The 19,173-nt window shown below is 50.0% G+C and overlaps 1 protein-coding gene across 11 annotated transcripts in view; it reads left to right on the top strand.

Annotated features, from left to right (window-relative positions):
• The window catches only part of CNOT3 (CCR4-NOT transcription complex subunit 3), a 715,873-nt gene that overhangs the window by 116,025 nt on the left and 580,675 nt on the right, over positions 1-19,173 (top strand). For all 11 annotated transcript variants that reach the window (XM_069200730.1, XM_069200729.1, XM_069200731.1 and 8 more), the window contains one exon: positions 13,028-13,102. In XM_069200730.1, coding sequence (XP_069056831.1) covers positions 13,078-13,102 — 25 coding nt within the window. In that variant the 5' untranslated portion in view covers positions 13,028-13,077. The remainder of the gene's footprint in view (positions 1-13,027; positions 13,103-19,173) is intronic.

The raw sequence follows: 19,173 nt of genomic DNA, 5'->3' as shown, positions 1-19,173 counted from the left end.
AAATAGTAAAAGGTGATTTGTGGCAGCCTTTACGCATGGACTCGAGAGTAAGACATCTCAGGGAGTGTTCTGGTTAAACGGATACATCATGTCTCATCCAAACACAGGCAATAACGAAGATGCAGTAAAGTTTCAATAGTTTTTATTTAACACAACTGAAATCTGCGATAAGTTGCATGGGCTGCAATGATTAGGATAATGAACAGTGCAAGAAACAGAATTGTAAAGACAAGTCATTATTACGAAGACCCCAACCATCTTGCAATAGCATAAAAAGACATAAGGTGTGTAATATGTCCTAATACCCTAATCTGATAGGCCTAACCTCCTACCTAAAGGAGAGCTGGGTTTGTTAAACCTAATCTGCCAATGCCATGTCCATGAGAGGAGCCCCCAACCCTCGTTACCTTGGAATGAGGTCTCTATCTCAGACTCCACAGGGACATGAAGACTGGGTCAGCGTCAAGACGACGTGCAGCATCGATATCAGCGATGGTGGCGATGCCCTCTGGTCGGAATCCCTCTGATTATCTGTCTGAAGTGTGATGTATTTATACAGATCTACTTGGACCCCTGACGTAGGTGTATTCCCAAACAATAGATAAGACATGCTTGGGGTGGCAATTACTATAAACAATTCCCTCAAATATAGAGAGAGAAAGTCCCTAAGTGTGAACACCTACTGTTTGTCTTTGACACTTGATCTTGACGCCTTAGCGCGGTGGTACTGATAATGCAAAGCATAACAAGTGGCCTAACTATAAACAAGGCAGCCATTTTAGAAGAATTAAATAATTAAATGGGCTCAGACAGAGCAAGCTAAGTAGGTTAAGTCACTAGGTGACGGGGGCACAAGTCTGTAAGCCGAAGGCTAAGCTAACTCCTGTTATCCCATTAAAACAAACTAGGATTCACTACAATAGTGCGTTCATGTCTTCCCATATCTTGACAATTGGCTCCACAAAACTGCTACCCTTCAGCAGTGCCAGAACCACACACAAATCACAATAGATTTGCTTGTCACTTAAGATTCACCATCAATGCCAACACATCCCACACCCAACCCTTGCAGATCCATCTGCACCTGTAGGCACTATTCTCTACACAGAAGTAGCTTTAGCCTATCCCAATTCTGCAAGGTTAAAGTCATTTTGAGCACTGATTATCTTGTTCCAAGTAAATCATCAACTCAATCAGGATGGTTGTGCATCTTTTAGGCATGATGGCCTCCTGCAGAGCTATAATACCTCATGGGAGGCTTCACAGGTGTCTTTTGCTGGAATGGTCAGTGGCCTCAGACAGAGGATCATTGGGGAGATCTAGTGTTGATTGACAACTGCTCTCATCATGGAACAGTTTTGCAAACTCTTTTTTGAGAGTTTGTGTGATTTTACTTGTTTAGCAAAGTCTGAGATGAATTGACGGCAGAAGTTGGCCAGCCCTAAGAAACATTGAGTTTATTTGATTGATGAAGGAGATGGCCAATGTAGAATGGCCTGAACCTTTTCTGCATCCATGGAGATACCAATCTGATTAAAGTGATAGCCTAAATATTTCACCTCGGTCTTACCAAATTCACATTTCTCTGGTTTACAGTAGAGCTGATGTTGCCGAAGTCTGTTTAAGACTTGTTTTACGTGTTCAGGATGGAGTTCAGGGCGTCTGGAATATATGAGGATATCATCCGAATAAATCACCACAGTGTGATTTAATAAGTCGGAGAATATTGAATTCATAAATCTTTGAAAAACTGAGGGGGCATTTGTTAAACCAAAAGGCATTACCTTATATCCGTAATGTTCAAAGGGTGTTGGAAAGGCAGTTTTCCACTCTTCTCCTTCCTTAATTCACAAGAGATGGTATGCTCCACAACGGTCTAATTTTGTAAACATCTGTGCCCCTCTAACAGCCTCAAAAATGTCTTTGAGAGGTAGTGGATATCGATTTTATTTAATCCACGAAAGTCTATACAGGGACGAAGCTCCTTTGTCTTCTTGGGTACGAAGAAGGGAGCCCCCGCAGGAGAAGATGGTGTAATAAGACCACTCTGTAGATTGTCTTGCAGATAGTACTTGAGTATCTGTTTTTCAGGTTCTGTAAGAGAATACATTCCACCAAAGGGAACAACCACTCCAGGCTCCAGTAAAATGGTACAATCGTACTCTCTGTGTGGGGGTAGTACTGGTTTTGATGGTTTTTGAAACACGTCTATAAAATCCTGATAATGACTAGGTACTCCTTGGATGGAGTTTATAGAATGTCCTAATTCCTGTTCTGGGGATAATATCTTTCTGGTGGACCAATACGTTTCGGAAGCATAGCAATGATCTTGACCGAAATTGGAAGACAGAGAAATAGTTCTGGTTTCCTAATTAATATACTGATTGTGTCTCATAAATCAAGGTATTCCTAGGATTATGGTATGATTGGGAGAGGAGATTAAATGAAGACATGTTCCTGATGCTTTCCAAAGTGTAGACTTAGAGTTGAAGTGGTATTGATGACAGGGACGGATGTTAATAAGGATCCATCTACAGCAGTGGTTCTCAACCTGTGGTCCGGGGACCCCTGGGGGTCTGCGAATCCTCCTCAGTGGGTCTGCGCCTGCTCAGAAAATTAAATTATATTAACAGATTAGGTCCCCACCTTTTAGTAATGACTTAGTGGGGGTGGATTCCAGTAATGATTCAGCGGGAATCAGTGGGGGTCCACAAGTCAAAAGGTTGGGAACCACTGATCTACAGCATGCACTTGTTCTGGAACGTCTTTTGGTTGTTGTGGAATTTGTAGTTTCTGGGCCCAGGTCACATCCATATAAGCTCCGCAGTCTAATAATTCCAAAGTCCTTTCTTTGCAGAGTAACCGTTAACAGAAATAAGACACTGGCATCTTCCTTGGAAGAACTAATGGAAGGTATTGCAGAAGATCCCGTCCCTTCCCTTCTCACAGAGGACGGGAAGTGGTGTTTCCTGAAGTCCAGTTCGTCCTGTGAAAACAAGTGCAGAGCAAATGGCCAGCAGCACCACATTTATAGACATAATCCTCTTCTCTGTCTATCTTCACGTTCGCTAGTAGAGAGAGGACCATGAGCAGTGTCCATTTGCATAGGTTCTCCTTCTGTTGTCTCTTTTAATGCAGGTTGAGGTTCTTCAGGACGATGGATGATCATACATGGGTTGCCTGACTGAGAAGGTCCATGATTCTTTCTTTTTTCAAGACGGTGTTCTTGGAGATGATATTCTATAGAAAGTGCTAAATCCATCAAGCCTCGTAGATCGTCTACTCTGGCAGAATGTACTGATTCATCTTTTATGTCTTCTCGTAGACCTCTGCGGAAAAGAGTCACCAGAGTATGTTCCACCCATGTCGTCTCTGCTACCAATTGCCTGAAGCGTGTGATGTATTGGAGAATATCTTGGGTACCTTGTTGAATGTCACATAGTGCTGCTTCTGCTGACGCTTCCAATCCTGGGCGTTCAAACATTTGTTTAAATGCTCTCACAAAAGCTGAATAGTCAGACAGCACAGGGTCGTTGGAGGCTAGGCAAAGGCAGGACCAGACAAGGCACTGATGAGATAACTCACCTTTGTTTTATCTTGCACAAATTGTGTTGGTCTAAAGTCAAAATAGACAGTCAGAGTATCAAGAAATTCTCATAGCTTGTTTGGGTCTCCTGAGAACCGAGGTGTAGTAGTAGAGGCGGTGGGAACATCAGTAGTTCGGGATGCCAGGGCTTGTCGTAAAGCTGCGTTTTCATTTCTTAATTGTTGCAGTTCCTGGGCTTGTTGTTGAATAGTTAAGAGTAGCGACTGTTTTGGTTCTGCAGCAGCTGTTGCGGTATTCTTCATTCCACTGGACAAAGTCTGGTTCATTTGGCGCTACAATCTGTCACGGACTACTCGTCGTTTGTTTCTGGCCCACTGGAATTGTGGAGAGGTCTTGATTGTTGCAGGTTCTGCCTTGACCCAGGTAAGGGCGGCCCTTTCTGGTAGCCACGGTGCTGCCAACGAAGGGAATGCCAAAAGCAGTCCGTGCCCTCCAGAAGGTGTCCCAGAGGGGAAAAAACCCAGAAAGGGAAAAAACCTCCAAGCAGAAAACTCCCTGGAACAAAAAGTAAAAAAGATAAGTCTTTTCAACAGGATACAAAACAGTACTGAAAAAAGCTGGAACAGGCTAGGAAAAAATGTAACTGGCGAAGAAAGAAGCAGGAGCGAAGAACACCACCAGGGGAAGTGTTGCAGCACAAGGAGAACAGGAATCCCTTTCCTTATATACCCAAAAACAGGAAGTGACCAACAGGAAGTAGAAAGACACCATATTGGATTGGGAATAAATCATAGAAACATATAGAGAAAGACACCATGTTAAAGGTTCCTAAGGCATGCTGGGAAGAAGAAAGAACATGGCAGCTGGAGAAGAGCATAAATACAGGAGAAAATGAAGAATAAAGAAAAAAGGATAGACTATGAGGTAAGTGGGTGGGGGAGCTGTCCAGGAAACTAGTGAGGGTGCGCCGCGCCTGCAATTCGCTGAGGCCCCATGCCCAATTTGGGGCCTCGAGAAAAATAAAGAATGGCGCCGCACGGGGGCCGATGACCAGCAAAACAATGTATTGAACAGATGCAGTCGGTGCCTGCAGATGCAGGCAGGTGGCTCCTCCACCCCAAGGGAGATGCTAGATGGTTGGCGAAATGCTGGACAGTCCTCCCAGTGTTGGGGAAGATGCACAGCTTTTGCATGAGTTGGGTCTTTGCAATTGTTGAGATACCAGCAGCCAGGCAGGTTTTTGTGCCAAGTTCGGTGTAGGTCCTCAGTCCTCACGGTGTCAGCTCTTTGTCCTTCTGTTCCCAGGTAGACAAATAGGTCGGTCTGGTGTCAGGAGGAGGTTGGGGGGGGGGGGCCTTAAATACTCAATTTAGGGGGGTACATGGTGGAAGCCAATGGGCTACCTTCTCATGGGATGACTACACGGCCTATATGATCACTTCCTGTGACGAATAGGCATAACCCTGACCCAGAAGTCTCTATTTTCACCAAAAATAAGATGGTGAAGCCCTTCCTTGGCAGTTCACTTCAGGTAGCCCACATTAGGGGTGGGACTAACCTGTGAATGAAACACGCCTCCTGACCACCTAATTTCCCACCTGCTCTGGTGCCAAATGGGCCCTGGGGGCAGGGAGTGGCGTTCTCCAGGTCTGGGGGGTAAGCCTGGGTTGCAGTTCAATGGCAGAGGCTTTGAAGCCCCTAGCTTTGATATGCTAAATTGGTAACCATCCTGCTCCAGGAGGTGAGAACACCTTTTACCAAGCAGGCATTATTCGTATTACGTTTCTCAGAACCACAAGTAAGTGATAGCTGCCACCTGCAGGGAGTCAAACTCGTCTAGGGTGGCAGGCTGGACTATACTGGTCAGCCAGCACTGTTCAGTGACTAGTAGGGCTACAGGGGGCACCTCTAAGGTGTAAGGTGCATGTCATAATATATTTGATACTGGCATCAGTAAGGTTTCGTTAAGATGAGTGTCTGACACCAAATACCAGTATTTTCAGTGAAGCCATCATGTAGATGGGTAACTTCTAATGACCAGTGCCCAGTATATGTTATCAAAATGGCTTCCTGATCACTGACAATGTCCAGCAATGGAAGTAGGCGTTACAGGGATACATCTGCTCATGCCAATGTGCCCTCGCATGTAATATAATGCACCCTGCCTTAGGGCTCAAAGGCCTGAAGTAGGGGTGACATACATATCGAATATGCGTCGTGGGTGGGCATTGGACACGGGGTGTGCAATGTTGTGTTTTTAGAATGGTTTGCATCATTTCACGCTTCTTACAGGGGCAACCTGCAGGCAGTTTGAGTGTAGATCCCTTTGGGTGGTATGACGTGCTGGAGCTATTCTGGAACCCCCTCTTTATTACCCATGCCATGGCTACCTTTTACCAGGGACTTACAGAGGCCTGGCCAATTGGGTTACACTTCAGCATTTGTGTAGTTTTTAGGGAAAGAGCACTTGCAACAGGGTCTGGTTAGCAGGGATCCAGTGCACTAACAGTCAAAAGCATCAGTACCAGTGGGCAAAAAGTGGAGGTGACCATGTCAAAAAGTGGTTCTTTCTTACAGGGATAACCGGTACCGGGGGTGACCATACTAAAAATGTTTATTTGCCACATTCCTCAACTGGCTAAACCTCACTATGCTAATGCACTTGCACATTTCTGCACACTCAGTGCAACAGAACGTATTACGTTTCTCAGAACCACAAGTAAGTGATGTAACCTAAAAATGAAAGTTTGTAAAATCTACAACATGTAATGCAGGATCCACCCCCACATCTTATCTTACACCTTACAGCAAAAGGAGTTTTGATCCTAAATTCCTATATTGAATTTCATTGTTTGATCTGATGCTTAATTTATTCAGTTACTTGGTTCTATTATTCCCTTCTCAGTTGTGCCTTTGTTTTCAAATTATTCACTTTCCCCTTTCTAGAAGGTTCTGGTACCTTCCTTTCTTTTAGGGTTGTTGTTTTTTTGTATTTGAGAGAGGCATGCTGTGTGAAAGTAGTTGCAAGCTCAGTTCAGATACCCAACTGGGATGAGGATATCTCTGAATGAGATTTGTAGGCTTAAATTTGTAGTATCTGTAAAATGACAAACATTTACTATTTTTTTATCTCGTCTTGCTGCCAATATTAGGTTTTCTTTTAGCATGTCAAATTTATCTTTCCTTTCTTGTGCCTGGGTGTTGTAAAATAATGTTCGATGGCATCTGTCGCTGTAGATACGCATGTTCTGCAATAGCTCGCCATCTGGTGTTGGGCCGGAGTGTTACAAGTTGTTTTTCTTCGAAGAAGTCTTTCGAGTCACGGGACCGAGTGACTCCTTTTGTCTCCATTGCGCATGGGCGTCGACTCCATCTTCGATTGTTTTTTTTCCGCCATCGGGTTCGGACGTGTTCCTGTCGCTCCGAGTTTCGGAACGGAAAATTAGCTAATTTCGGAAGATTTTCGTCGGTATTGTTGCGTTCGGGATCGGCGTACTTAGATTCCACACCGCATCGAAGAGCTCCGGTGCCCTTCGGGGTAGTTTTTCGATCCTCCGTCGGGGCCTGGTCGGCCCGACCGCGTGCTGAAGAACGCCGATGGAACGGACCCCGTTCCGTTTCTGCCCCAAATGCCACAATAAGTACCCTTACACAGACCAACACTTGGTCTGCAACCTGTGCCTGTCACCTGAGCACAGCGAAGACACCTGCGAGGCCTGTCGTGCGTTCCGGTCCCGAAAAACACTCCGAGACCGTCGAGCCAGAAGACTTCAGATGGCGTCCGCACCGACAGCCCAACGGGAGTTCGAGGAACAGGAAGAAGAAGGTACCTTCTCGATCCAAGACTCGGACTCCGAAGGATTCGACGATACACAAACCGTGAGTAAGACGTCGAAATCCACTCAGAAGAACATTTACAAGGCCCAGGGGACGCCACTGCCACCAGGCCATGGCTCCACCCATAAATTCGGTGACCGCCCGTCGGCACCGAAAAAGGCCCACACAGTGCCGAGATCGTCCGACTCCGGTCGAGACACCGGCACGCAGCCTTCTCGGGACCGAGAAAGTGCTGGAGACAAGCCTCGACACCGAGATGCCGGTGCCGACACGGCTCGACGCCGAGACAGCGGCACCGAAAGAGATCGACGCCGAGAGGTTTCGGCCCCGAAAAAGAAAAGAGTCACCTCGGAGCCGAAAAAACACGCAGACAGGGTTTCGATGCCGAAACAAACTGCAAGCGACCCAGCTTCAGGCTCTTATACAGAAGAGCACTCGCTAACCTCCCAAATGCAGAAGCATAGGTTTGAGGAAGAGCTGCAAGCAACTGATGTGGACCATACGCAAAAGCGTATCTTCATACAGCAGGGGACAGGAAAAATAAGCACCCTTCCCCCCATTAGGAGAAAGAGAAGGTTGGAGTTCCAGACGGAACAAACACCACAACCAAAAGTGGTGAAAAGAGTTACCCCACCACCCTCTCCTCCGCCTGTGATTAACGTCTCACCAGCACAAACTCCATCACACTCCCCAGCTCACACCACCATGAGCCAGGGTGACCAAGATCAGGACGCATGGGACCTATACGACGACCCAGTGTCAGATAACAGTCCGGAGGCATACCCTACAAAGCCATCTCCACCAGAAGACAGCACCGCGTATTCTCAAGTGGTGGCTAGAGCAGCACAATTTCACAACGTAAGCCTCCACTCAGAACAAGTCGAGGATGATTTCTTGTTTAACACACTCTCCTCCACCCACAGCTCCTACCAAAGCCTGCCTATGCTCCCTGGTATGCTCCGGCACGCAAAAGACATCTTTAAGGAGCCGGTCAAAAGTAGGGCAATCACACCAAGGGTGGAAAAAAAGTATAAGGCGCCTCCTACAGACCCGGCTTTCATCACTACACAGCTGCCACCAGACTCTGTCGTTGTAGGAGCAGCTAGGAAAAGGGCCAACTCTCACACATCTGGAGATGCACCACCCCCAGATAAAGAAAGCCGCAAGTTCGATGCAGCTGGTAAAAGAGTCGCAGCACAAGCTGCAAACCAGTGGCGCATCGCGAACTCACAGGCACTACTTGCGCGCTATGACAGAGCCCACTGGGACGAGATGCAACATCTCATTGATCATCTGCCCAAGGACTTACAAAATAGGGCAAAACAAGTGGTTGAGGAGGGACAGACCATTTCCAACAACCAGATCCGCTCCTCCATGGACGCTGCAGATACAGCTGCACGGACAATTAATACATCCGTAACTATCAGAAGGCATGCATGGCTCCGAACGTCTGGATTTAAACCAGAGATTCAGCAAGCAGTTCTCAATTTGCCTTTTAATGAAAAAGAACTGTTCGGTCCAGAAGTGGACACAGCGATTGAGAAACTCAAAAAAGATACGGACACTGCCAAAGCCATGGGCGCACTCTACTCCCCGCAGAGCAGAGGGAATTACAGCACATTCCGTAAAATGCCCTTTCGAGGGGGGTTTCGAGGTCAAAGCACACAAGCCAGCACCTCACAAGCCACACCGTCCAGTTACCAGGGACAGTATAGAGGAGGTTTTCGGGGACAATATAGAGGAGGGCAATTCCCTAGAAATAGAGGAAGATTTCAAAGCCCCAAAGCCCCTACTACTAAACAGTGACTCACAGGTCACTCACCCCCTCCACACAACACCAGTGGGGGGAAGAATAGGTCATTATTACAATGCATGGGAGGAAATCACTACAGACACTTGGGTTCTAGCAATTATCCAACATGGTTATTGCATAGAATTTCTACAATTCCCTCCAAACATACCACCAAAAGCACAAAATTTAACAACACACCATTCCAATCTCCTGGAGATAGAAGTGCAGGCACTATTGCAAAAGAATGCAATCGAATTAGTGCCAAACACACAAATAAACACAGGAGTTTACTCACTGTACTTTCTGATACCAAAGAAGGACAAAACGCTGAGACCAATCCTAGACCTCAGAGTAGTGAACACTTTCATCAAATCAGACCACTTCCACATGGTCACACTACAAGAAGTATTGCCATTGCTAAAACTGCACGACTACATGGCAACTTTAGACCTCAAGGATGCTTATTTCCATATACCAATACACCCATCGCACAGGAAATACCTAAGGTTTGTATTCAAAGGAATACATTACCAATTCAAGGTACTGCCTTTCGGATTAACAACCGCACCAAGAGTCTTTACCAAATGTCTAGCGGTAGTCGCAGCACACATAAGAAGGCAGCAAATACATGTGTTCCCATATCTAGACGACTGGCTAATCAAGGCCCATTCGTTAATAGAGTGCTCAAATCACACAAATCATATCATACAAACCCTCTTCAAACTAGGGTTCACCGTCAATTTCACAAAATCCAAAATTCTGCCACGCAAGGTACAACAATACCTGGGAGCCATAATAGACACATCAAAAGGAGTAACCACTCCAAGTCCACAAAGAATTCAAAATTTCAACACCATCATACAACGCATGTATCCAACACAAAAGATACAGGCAAAGATGGTATTACAACTCCTAGGCATGATGTCATCATGCATAGCCATTGTCCCAAACGCAAGACTGCACATGAGGCCCTTACAACAATGCCTAGCATCACAGTGGTCTCAAGCACAGGGTCACCTTCTAGATCTGGTGTTAATAGACCGCCAAACTTACCTCTCGCTTCTGTGGTGGAACAACATAAATTTAAACAAGGGGCGGCCTTTCCAAGACCCAGTGCCACAATACGTAATAACAACAGATGCTTCCATGACAGGGTGGGGAGCACACCTCGATCAACACAGCATACAAGGACAATGGAACGTACATCGAACAAAACTGCATATCAATCACCTAGAACTTCTAGCAGTTTTTCAAGCACTAAAAGCTTTCCAACCAATAATAGTTCACAAATACATTCTCGTCAAAACAGACAACATGACAACAATGTATTATCTAAACAAGCAGGGGGGGACGCACTCCACGCAGTTAAGCCTGCTAGCACAAAAAATTTGGCATTGGGCAATTCACAACCAAATTCGCCTAATTGCACAGTTTATACCAGGGATACAAAATCAACTCGCAGACAATCTCTCTCGATCACCAACAGGTCCACGAATGGGAAATTCACCCCCAAATTCTGAACACTTATTTCAAACTCTGGGGAACACCTCAGATAGACTTGTTTGCGACAAGGGAGAACGCAAAATGCCAAAACTTCGCATCCAGATACCCACACAAACAATCCCAAGGCAATGCCCTATGGATGAACTGGTCAGGGATATTTGCTTACGCTTTTCCTCCTCTCCCTCTCCTTCCTTACCTGGTAAACAAACTCAGTCAAAGCAAACTCAAACTCATATTGATAGCACCAACTTGGGCAAGGCAACCCTGGTACACAACGCTGCTAGACCTATCAGTGGTACCCTGCATCAAATTGCCCAACAGGCCAGATCTGTTGACACAGCACAACCAAAAGATCAGACACCCAGATCCAGCATCGCTGAATCTAGCAATCTGGCTCCTGAAATCCTAGAATTCGGGCACTTACAACTTACCCAAGAATGTATGGAAGTCATAAAACAAGCAAGAAGGCCATCCACCAGGCACTGCTATGCAAGTAAATGGAAGAGGTTTGTTTGCTACTGCCATATTAATCAAATACAACCATTACACACAACTCCAGAACATGTAGTGGGTTACTTGCTTCACTTACAAAAATCTAACCTAGCTTTCTCTTCCATTAAGATTCACCTTGCAGCAATATCTGCATACCTGCAGACTACCTATTCAACTTCCCTATATAAAATACCAGTCATTAAAGCATTCATGGAGGGCCTTAGGAGAATTATACCACCAAGAACACTACCTGTTCCTTCATGGAACCTAAATGTTGTCCTAACTAGACTTATGGGTCCACCTTTTGAACCCATGCACTCCTGCGACATACAGTTCCTAACCTGGAAGGTGGCATTTCTCATCGCCATTACTTCCCTGAGAAGAGTAAGCGAGATTCAGGCGTTTACTATACAGGAACCTTTTATACAACTACACAAAAATAAAGTCGTCCTAAGGACCAATCCTAAATTTTTGCCAAAGGTTATTTCACCGTTCCATCTAAATCAAACAGTGGAACTTCCAGTGTTCTTTCCACAGCCAGATACCGTAGCTGAAAGGGCACTACATACATTAGATGTCAAAAGAGCATTGATGTATTACATTGACAGAACAAAAAACATCAGAAAGACTAAACAACTCTTTATTGCATTTCAAAAACCTCATGCAGGAAACCCAATTTCAAAACAAGGTATAGCCAGATGGATAGTTAAATGCATCCAAATCTGCTACCTTAAAGCTAAACGACAGCTGCCCATTACACCAAGGGCACACTCAACCAGAAAGAAAGGTGCTACCATGGCCTTTCTAGGAAACATCCCAATGCAAGAAATATGTAAGGCAGCCACATGGTCTACGCCTCACACATTCACCAAGCACTACTGTGTAGACGTGTTATCCGCACAACAAGCCACAGTAGGTCAAGCCGTATTAAGGACATTATTTCAGACTACTTCCACTCCTACAGGCTGATCCACCGCTTTTGGGGAAATAACTGCTTACTAGTCTATGCAGAACATGCGTATCTACAGCGACAGATGCCATCGAACTGAAAATGTCACTTACCCAGTGTACATCTGTTCGTGGCATCAGTCGCAGTAGATTCGCATGTGCCCACCCGCCTCCCCGGGAGCCTGTAGCAGTTTGGAAGTTCAATTATTTATATATGTATCATCTCAACCTTAAATAGGTGCATACTTAGTCACTCCATTGCATGGGCACTATTACTACAATTCAACTCCTACCTCACCCTCTGCGGGGAAAAACAATCGAAGATGGAGTCGACGCCCATGCGCAATGGAGACAAAAGGAGGAGTCACTCGGTCCCGTGACTCGAAAGACTTCTTCGAAGAAAAACAACTTGTAACACTCCGGCCCAACACCAGATGGCGAGCTATTGCAGAACATGCGAATCTACTGCGACTGATGCCACGAACAGATGTACACTGGGTAAGTGACATTTTCATTCTACTTTGCACAAAGGGCACAATTCCTAAGTAAACAGGTGACCACTTTGTTCTGGTTGCTGCTTCATTTGCAAACTAGTCTTTGTGAGGTGTCCTTCATGCAGTTTGCACTTTCTTTGCATAGTTTAGAATACTTAGTTTCAGGTGAAAGTCTGTCTTTGAATCAGACAAATGTCTAATGTTTTACAATGTATGGAAGCATTTGAAGTAAAGTGCCTGTTTGTATTTATTGTTCCGAGGGCTGAGTAATATAAAAAAGCCATGGCTATCCAGATTAAAGTGCTTTCGGAAATTACTTTGAGAAACGTTTGGAGTGCTACAGTGAATATCTGTTTGCCTCTGTCTTGTGTGGTTTAGTCATTCAACTGCCTGATGCTTTGTCTTTCTTTCCAGCGTTCTAGATCTTTAAAGTATGAAGAGAGCCCGCCTCTAGTGAAGGAAATATGGCGGATAAAAGAAAATTACAAGGTAGGGTTCAGTTCTACACCATTCATTTAGTGCGTTACCCTATATGCCTGCCCACACTCCCTTCTTCCCACTGCTGTGGCCTAAATGTCCAGCTTTTTCCCCAGTGCCACTCAAGCTTGGATATCTGCTCTTCTTCCCTTCTCTGCTGTGGCCTGTTTCCCCAACCTCCTCAGCTCTTGCCTGCCTTCCCTTCCCTGACCACCCTCCCTTGCCCTTGCCAGTGGGATGCCCCAACTCTCTCCATCTGTCTGACCCAGTTGCCTGCCTGCCCCCTTCCCCTTTATTTTTCCCAGTTGAACAAAATATCACCTTGCTGCCTGGTTTAAACCCCCCCTCAAATAGGCCAACTTTCCTCCCTCCTGCCCCAATTGACCACCTTCACTCCTCCCTCTGACCAATCACACCCTGCCTCCCACCCTAGTTTGGCAAAACCTCTCTCCGAACCCTAGTTTGCCATCCTTCCTTCCCACCCGATTTTGCTTTCCCACCCTAGTTTGAAAGAGTTGACCTCCCACCCTAGGTTTACCTCCCGCCCTCCCAGCCACCCAAGGGTGACCTTCCTCCCACCCTAGGTTGACCTCCCTCCCTCGGTTTACCTTCCTCCCACCCTAGGTTGACCTCCCTCCCTCCCTAGGTTTACCTCCCTTCTGCCCTCCCTCCCAAGGTTTACCAATGTCCCATTCATTGTAGGTTTGCTGATCAAGGAACCACCCACCCTAGGTTTACTGAGCCCCCACCCACCCTAGGTTTGCCTACCTCCCATCCACCCTCCCTAGGTTTGCCTACCACACCCTAGGTTTGCCTAACTCCCACCCATGGTTTGCCAAACTCCCTCCCACCCACCCATGGTTTGCCAAACTCCCTCCCTCCCTCCCACCCATGGTTTGCCAAACTAAATGGTTTGCCAAACTCCCTCGCACCCACCCACCCATGGTTTGCCTAACTTCCTCCCACCCACGGTTTGCCTAACTCCCTCCCACCCACCCACGGTTTGCCTAACTCCCAATCCAACCCACCCACCCATGGTTTGCCTAACTCCCACCCTCCCACCCATGGTTTGCCTAACTCCCACCCTCCCACCCATGGTTTGCCTAACTCCCACCCTCCCACCCATGGTTTGCCTAACTCCCTCCCACCCACCCATGGTTTGCCTAACTCCCTCCCTCCCACCCATGGTTTGCCTAACTCCCTCCCTCCCACCCATGGTTTGCCTAACTCCCTCCCTCCCACCCACCCATGGTTTGCCAAACTCCCTCCCTCCCACCCACCCATGGTTTGCCAAACTCCCTCCCTCCCACCCACCCATGGTTTGCCAAACTCCCTCCCTCCCACCCACGGTTTGCCTATCTCCCTCCCTCCCTCCCACCCATGGTTTGCCTATCTCCCTCCCTCCCTCCCACCCATGGTTTGCCTAACTCCCTCCCACCCATGGTTTGCCTAACTCCCTCCCACCCACGGTTTGCCTAACTCCCTCCCACCCACGGTTTGCCTAACTCCCTCCCTCCCACCCACGGTTTGCCTAACTCCCTCCCACCCACGGTTTGCCTAACTCCCTCCCTCCCACCCACCCATGGTTTGCCTAACTCCCACCCTCCCACCCACGGTTTGCCTAACTCCCACCCTCCCACCCACGGTTTGCCTAACTTCCTCCCTCCCACCCACGGTTTGCCTAACTTCCTCCCTCCCACCCACGGTTTGCTTAACTCCCCACCCATGGTTTGCCAAACTCCCTCCCACCCACCCATGGTTTGCCAAACACCCTCCCACCCACCCATGGTTTGTCTAACTCCCACCCACGGTGTGCCTAACTCCCTCCCACCCATGGTTTGCCAAACTCCCTCCCACCCACCCATGGTTTGCCAAACTCCCTCCCACCCACCCATGGTTTGCCAAACTCCCTCCCACCCACCCATGGTTTGCCAAACTCCCTCCCACCCACCCATGGTTTGCCTAACTCCCTCCCTCCCACCCACCCATGGTTTGCCTAACTCCCTCCCTCCCACCCACCCATGGTTTGCCTAACTCCCTCCCTCCCACCCACCCATGGTTTGCCTAACTCCCTCCCACCCACCCATGGTTTGCCTAACTCCCTCCCTCCCACCCACCCATGGTTTGCCTAACTCCCTCCCTCCCACCCACCCATGGTTTGCCAAACTCCCTCCCTCCCACCCACCCATGGTTTGCCAAACTCCCTCCCTCCCACCCACCCATGGTTTGCCAAACTCCCTCCCTCCCACCCACCCATGGTTTGCCAAACTCCCTCCCACCCACCCATGGTTTGCCTAACTCCCTCCCACCCACCCATGGTTTGCCTAACTCCCTCCCACCCACCCATGGTTTGCCTAACTCCCTCCCACCCACCCACGGTTTGCCTAACTCCCTCCCACCCACCCACCCATGGTTTGCCTAACTCCCTCCCTCCCACCCACCCATGGTTTGCCTAACTCACTCCCTCCCACCCACCCATGGTTTGCCAAACTCCCTCCCTCCCACCCACCCATGGTTTGCCAAACTCCCTCCCTCCCACCCACCCATGGTTTGCCAAACTCCCTCCTTCCCACCCACCCATGGTTTGCCAAACTCCCTCCTTCCCACCCACCCATGGTTTGCCAAACTCCCTCCCTCCCACCCACCCATGGTTTGCCAAACTCCCTCCCTCCCACCCACCCATGGTTTGCCAAACTCCCTCCCTCCCACCCACCCATGGTTTGCCAAACTCCCTCCCTCCCACCCACGGTTTGCCAAACTCCCTCCCACCCACCCACCCATGGTTTGCCAAACTCCCTCCCACCCACCCACCCATGGTTTGCCAAACTCCCTCCCTCCCACCCACCCATGGTTTGCCAAACTCCCTCCCTCCCACCCACCCATGGTTTGCCAAACTCCCTCCCTCCCACCCACCCATGGTTTGCCAAACTCCCTCCCACCCACCCATGGTTTGCCAAACTCCCTCCCACCCACCCATGGTTTGCCTAACTCCCTCCCACCCACCCATGGTTTGCCTAACTCCCTCCCACCCACCCATGGTTTGCCTAACTTCCTCCCTCCCACCCATGGTTTGCCTAACTCCCTCCCTCCCACCCATGGTTTGCCTAACTCCCTCCCTCCCACCCATGGTTTGCCTAACTCCCTCCCTCCCACCCATGGTTTGCCTAACTCCCTCCCTCCCACACCCATGGTTTGCCTAACTCCCTAACCCATGGTTTGCCTAACTCCCTAACCCATGGTTTGCCTAACTCCCTAACCCATGGTTTGCCTAACTCCCTAACCCATGGTTTGCCTAACTCCCTAACCCATGGTTTGCCTAACTCCCTAACCCATGGTTTGCCTAACTCCCTAACCCATGGTTTGCCTAACTCCCTAACCCATGGTTTGCCTAACTCCCTAACCCATGGTTTGCCTAACTCCCTAACCCATGGTTTGCCTAACTCCCTAACCCATGGTTTGCCTAACTCCCTCCCTCCCACCCACCCACGGTTTGCCTAACTCCCTCCCTCCCACCCACCCACGGTTTGCCTAACTCCCTCCCTCCCACCCACCCACGGTTTGCCTAACTCCCTCCCTCCCACCCACCCACGGTTTGCCTAACTCCCTCCCTCCCACCCACCCACGGTTTGCCTAACTCCCACCCTCCCACCCACGGTTTGCCTAACTCCCACCCACGGTTTGCCTAACTCCCACCCACGGTTTGCCTAACTCCCACCCACGGTTTGCCTAACTCCCTCCCACCCACCCATGGTTTGCCCACCCATGGTTTGCCTAACCCCCTCCCACGGTTTGCCTAACCCTCTCCTAACTACCCATGGTTTGCCTAACTACCCATGGTTTGCCAAACTACCCATGGTTTGCCAAACTCCCTAGCCACCCACCAACCCATGATTTGCTTAATGGTTTGCCTAACTCCCTCCCTCCCACCCATGGTTTGCTTAACTCCCTCCCTCCCACCCACCCATGGTTTGCCTAACTTCCTCCCACCCACCCATGGTTTGCCTAACTCCCTCCCTCCCACCCATGGTTTGCCTAACTCCCTCCCTCCCACCCATGGTTTGCCTAACTCCCTCCCTCCCACCCATGGTTTGCCTAACTCCCTCCCACCCACCCACCCATGGTTTGCTTAACTCCCTCCCACCCACCCACCCATGGTTTGCTTAACTCCCTCCCACCCACCCACCCATGGTTTGCTTAACTCCCTCCCACCCATGGTTTGCTTAACCTCCTCCCACCCACCCACCCATGGTTTGCTTAACCTCCTCCCTCCCACCCACCCATGGTTTGCTTAACTTCCTCCCTCCCACCCACCCATGGTTTGCTTAACTCCCTCCCTCCCACCCACCCATGGTTTGCCTAACTCCCTCCCACCCACCCATGGTTTGCCTAACTCCCTCCCACCCACCCATGGTTTGCCTAACTCCCTCCCACCCATGATTTGCCTAACTCCCTCCCACCCATGGTTTGCCTAACTCCCTCCCACCCACCCATGGTTTGCCTAACTCCCTCCCACCCATGGTTTGCCTAACTCCCACCCACCCATGGTTTGCCTAACTCCCACCCACCCATGGTTTGCCTAACTCCCACCCACCCATGGTTTGCCTAACTCCCTTCCACCCATGATTTGCCTAACTCCCATATGGTTTGCCTAACTCCCTATCACCCACCCACCCATGGTTTGCCCACCCATGGTTTGCCTAACCCCCTCCCACGGTTTGCCCAACCCCCTCCCAACTACCCATGGTTTGCCTAACATACCCATGGTTTGCTTAACTCCCTCCCTCCCACCCATGGTTTGCTTAACTCCCTCCCTCCCACCCATGGTTTGCTTAACTCCCTCCCTCCCTCCCACCCATGGTTTGCCTACCTCCCTCCCTCCCACCCACGGTTTGCCTACCTCCCTCCCTCCCACCCACGGTTTGCCTACCTCCCTCCCTCCCACCCACGGTTTGCCTACCTCCCTCCCTCCCACCCACGGTTTGCCTACCTCCCTCCCTCCCACCCACGGTTTGCCTACCTCCCTCCCTCCCACCCACGGTTTGCCTTCCTCCCTACCACCCACCCACGGTTTGCCTACCTCCCTCCCTCCCACCCACGGTTTGCCTACCTCCCTCCCTCCCACCCACGGTTTGCCTACCTCCCTCCCTCCCACCCACGGTTTGCCTCCCTCCCTCCCACCCACGGTTTGCCTACCTCCCTCCCTCCCTCCCACCCACGGTTTGCCTACCTCCCTCCCTCCCTCCCACCCACGGTTTGCCTACCTCCCTCCCTCCCTCCCTCCCACCCACGGTTTGCCTACCTCCCTCCCTCCCTCCCACCCACGGTTTGCCTACCTCCCTCCCTCCCACCCACGGTTTGCCTACCTCCCTCCCTCCCTCCCTCCCACCCACGGTTTGCCTACCTCCCTCCCTCCCTCCCACCCACGGTTTGCCTCCCTCCCTCCCTCCCACCCACGGTTTGCCTCCCTCCCTCCCTCCCACCCACGGTTTGCCTCCCTCCCTCCCTCCCACCCACGGTTTGCCTCCCTCCCTCCCTCCCACCCACGGTTTGCCTACCTACCTACCTCCCTCCCACCCACGGTTTGCCTAACTACCTCCCTCCCACCCACGGTTTGCCTACCTACCTCCCTCCCACCCACGGTTTGCCTACCTACCTCCCTCCCACCCACGGTTTGCCTACCTCCCTCCCTCCCACCCACGGTTTGCCTACCTCCCTCCCTCCCTCCCTCCCTCCCACCCACGGTTTGCCTACCTCCCTCCCTCCCTCCCTCCCTCCCACGGTTTGCCTACCTCCCTCCCTCCCTCCCTCCCACGGTTTGCCTACCTCCCTCCCTCCCTCCCACCCACGGTTTGCCTACCTCCCTCCCTCCCTCCCACCGTTTGCCTACCTCCCTCCCTCCCTCCCTCCCACGGTTTGCCTCCCTCCCTCCCTCCCTCCCTCCCTCCCTCCCACCCACGGTTTGCCTCCCTCCCTCCCTCCCTCCCTCCCACCCACGGTTTGCCTCCCTCCCTCCCTCCCACCCACGGTTTGCCTCCCTCCCTCCCTCCCACCCACGGTTTGCCTACCTCCCTCCCTCCCACCCA

This window comes from Pleurodeles waltl, chromosome 7 (genome assembly GCF_031143425.1).
Source record: "Pleurodeles waltl isolate 20211129_DDA chromosome 7, aPleWal1.hap1.20221129, whole genome shotgun sequence".
Taxonomy (NCBI): domain Eukaryota; kingdom Metazoa; phylum Chordata; class Amphibia; order Caudata; family Salamandridae; genus Pleurodeles; species Pleurodeles waltl.
This window is presented reverse-complemented; position numbering and strand designations above follow the sequence as displayed.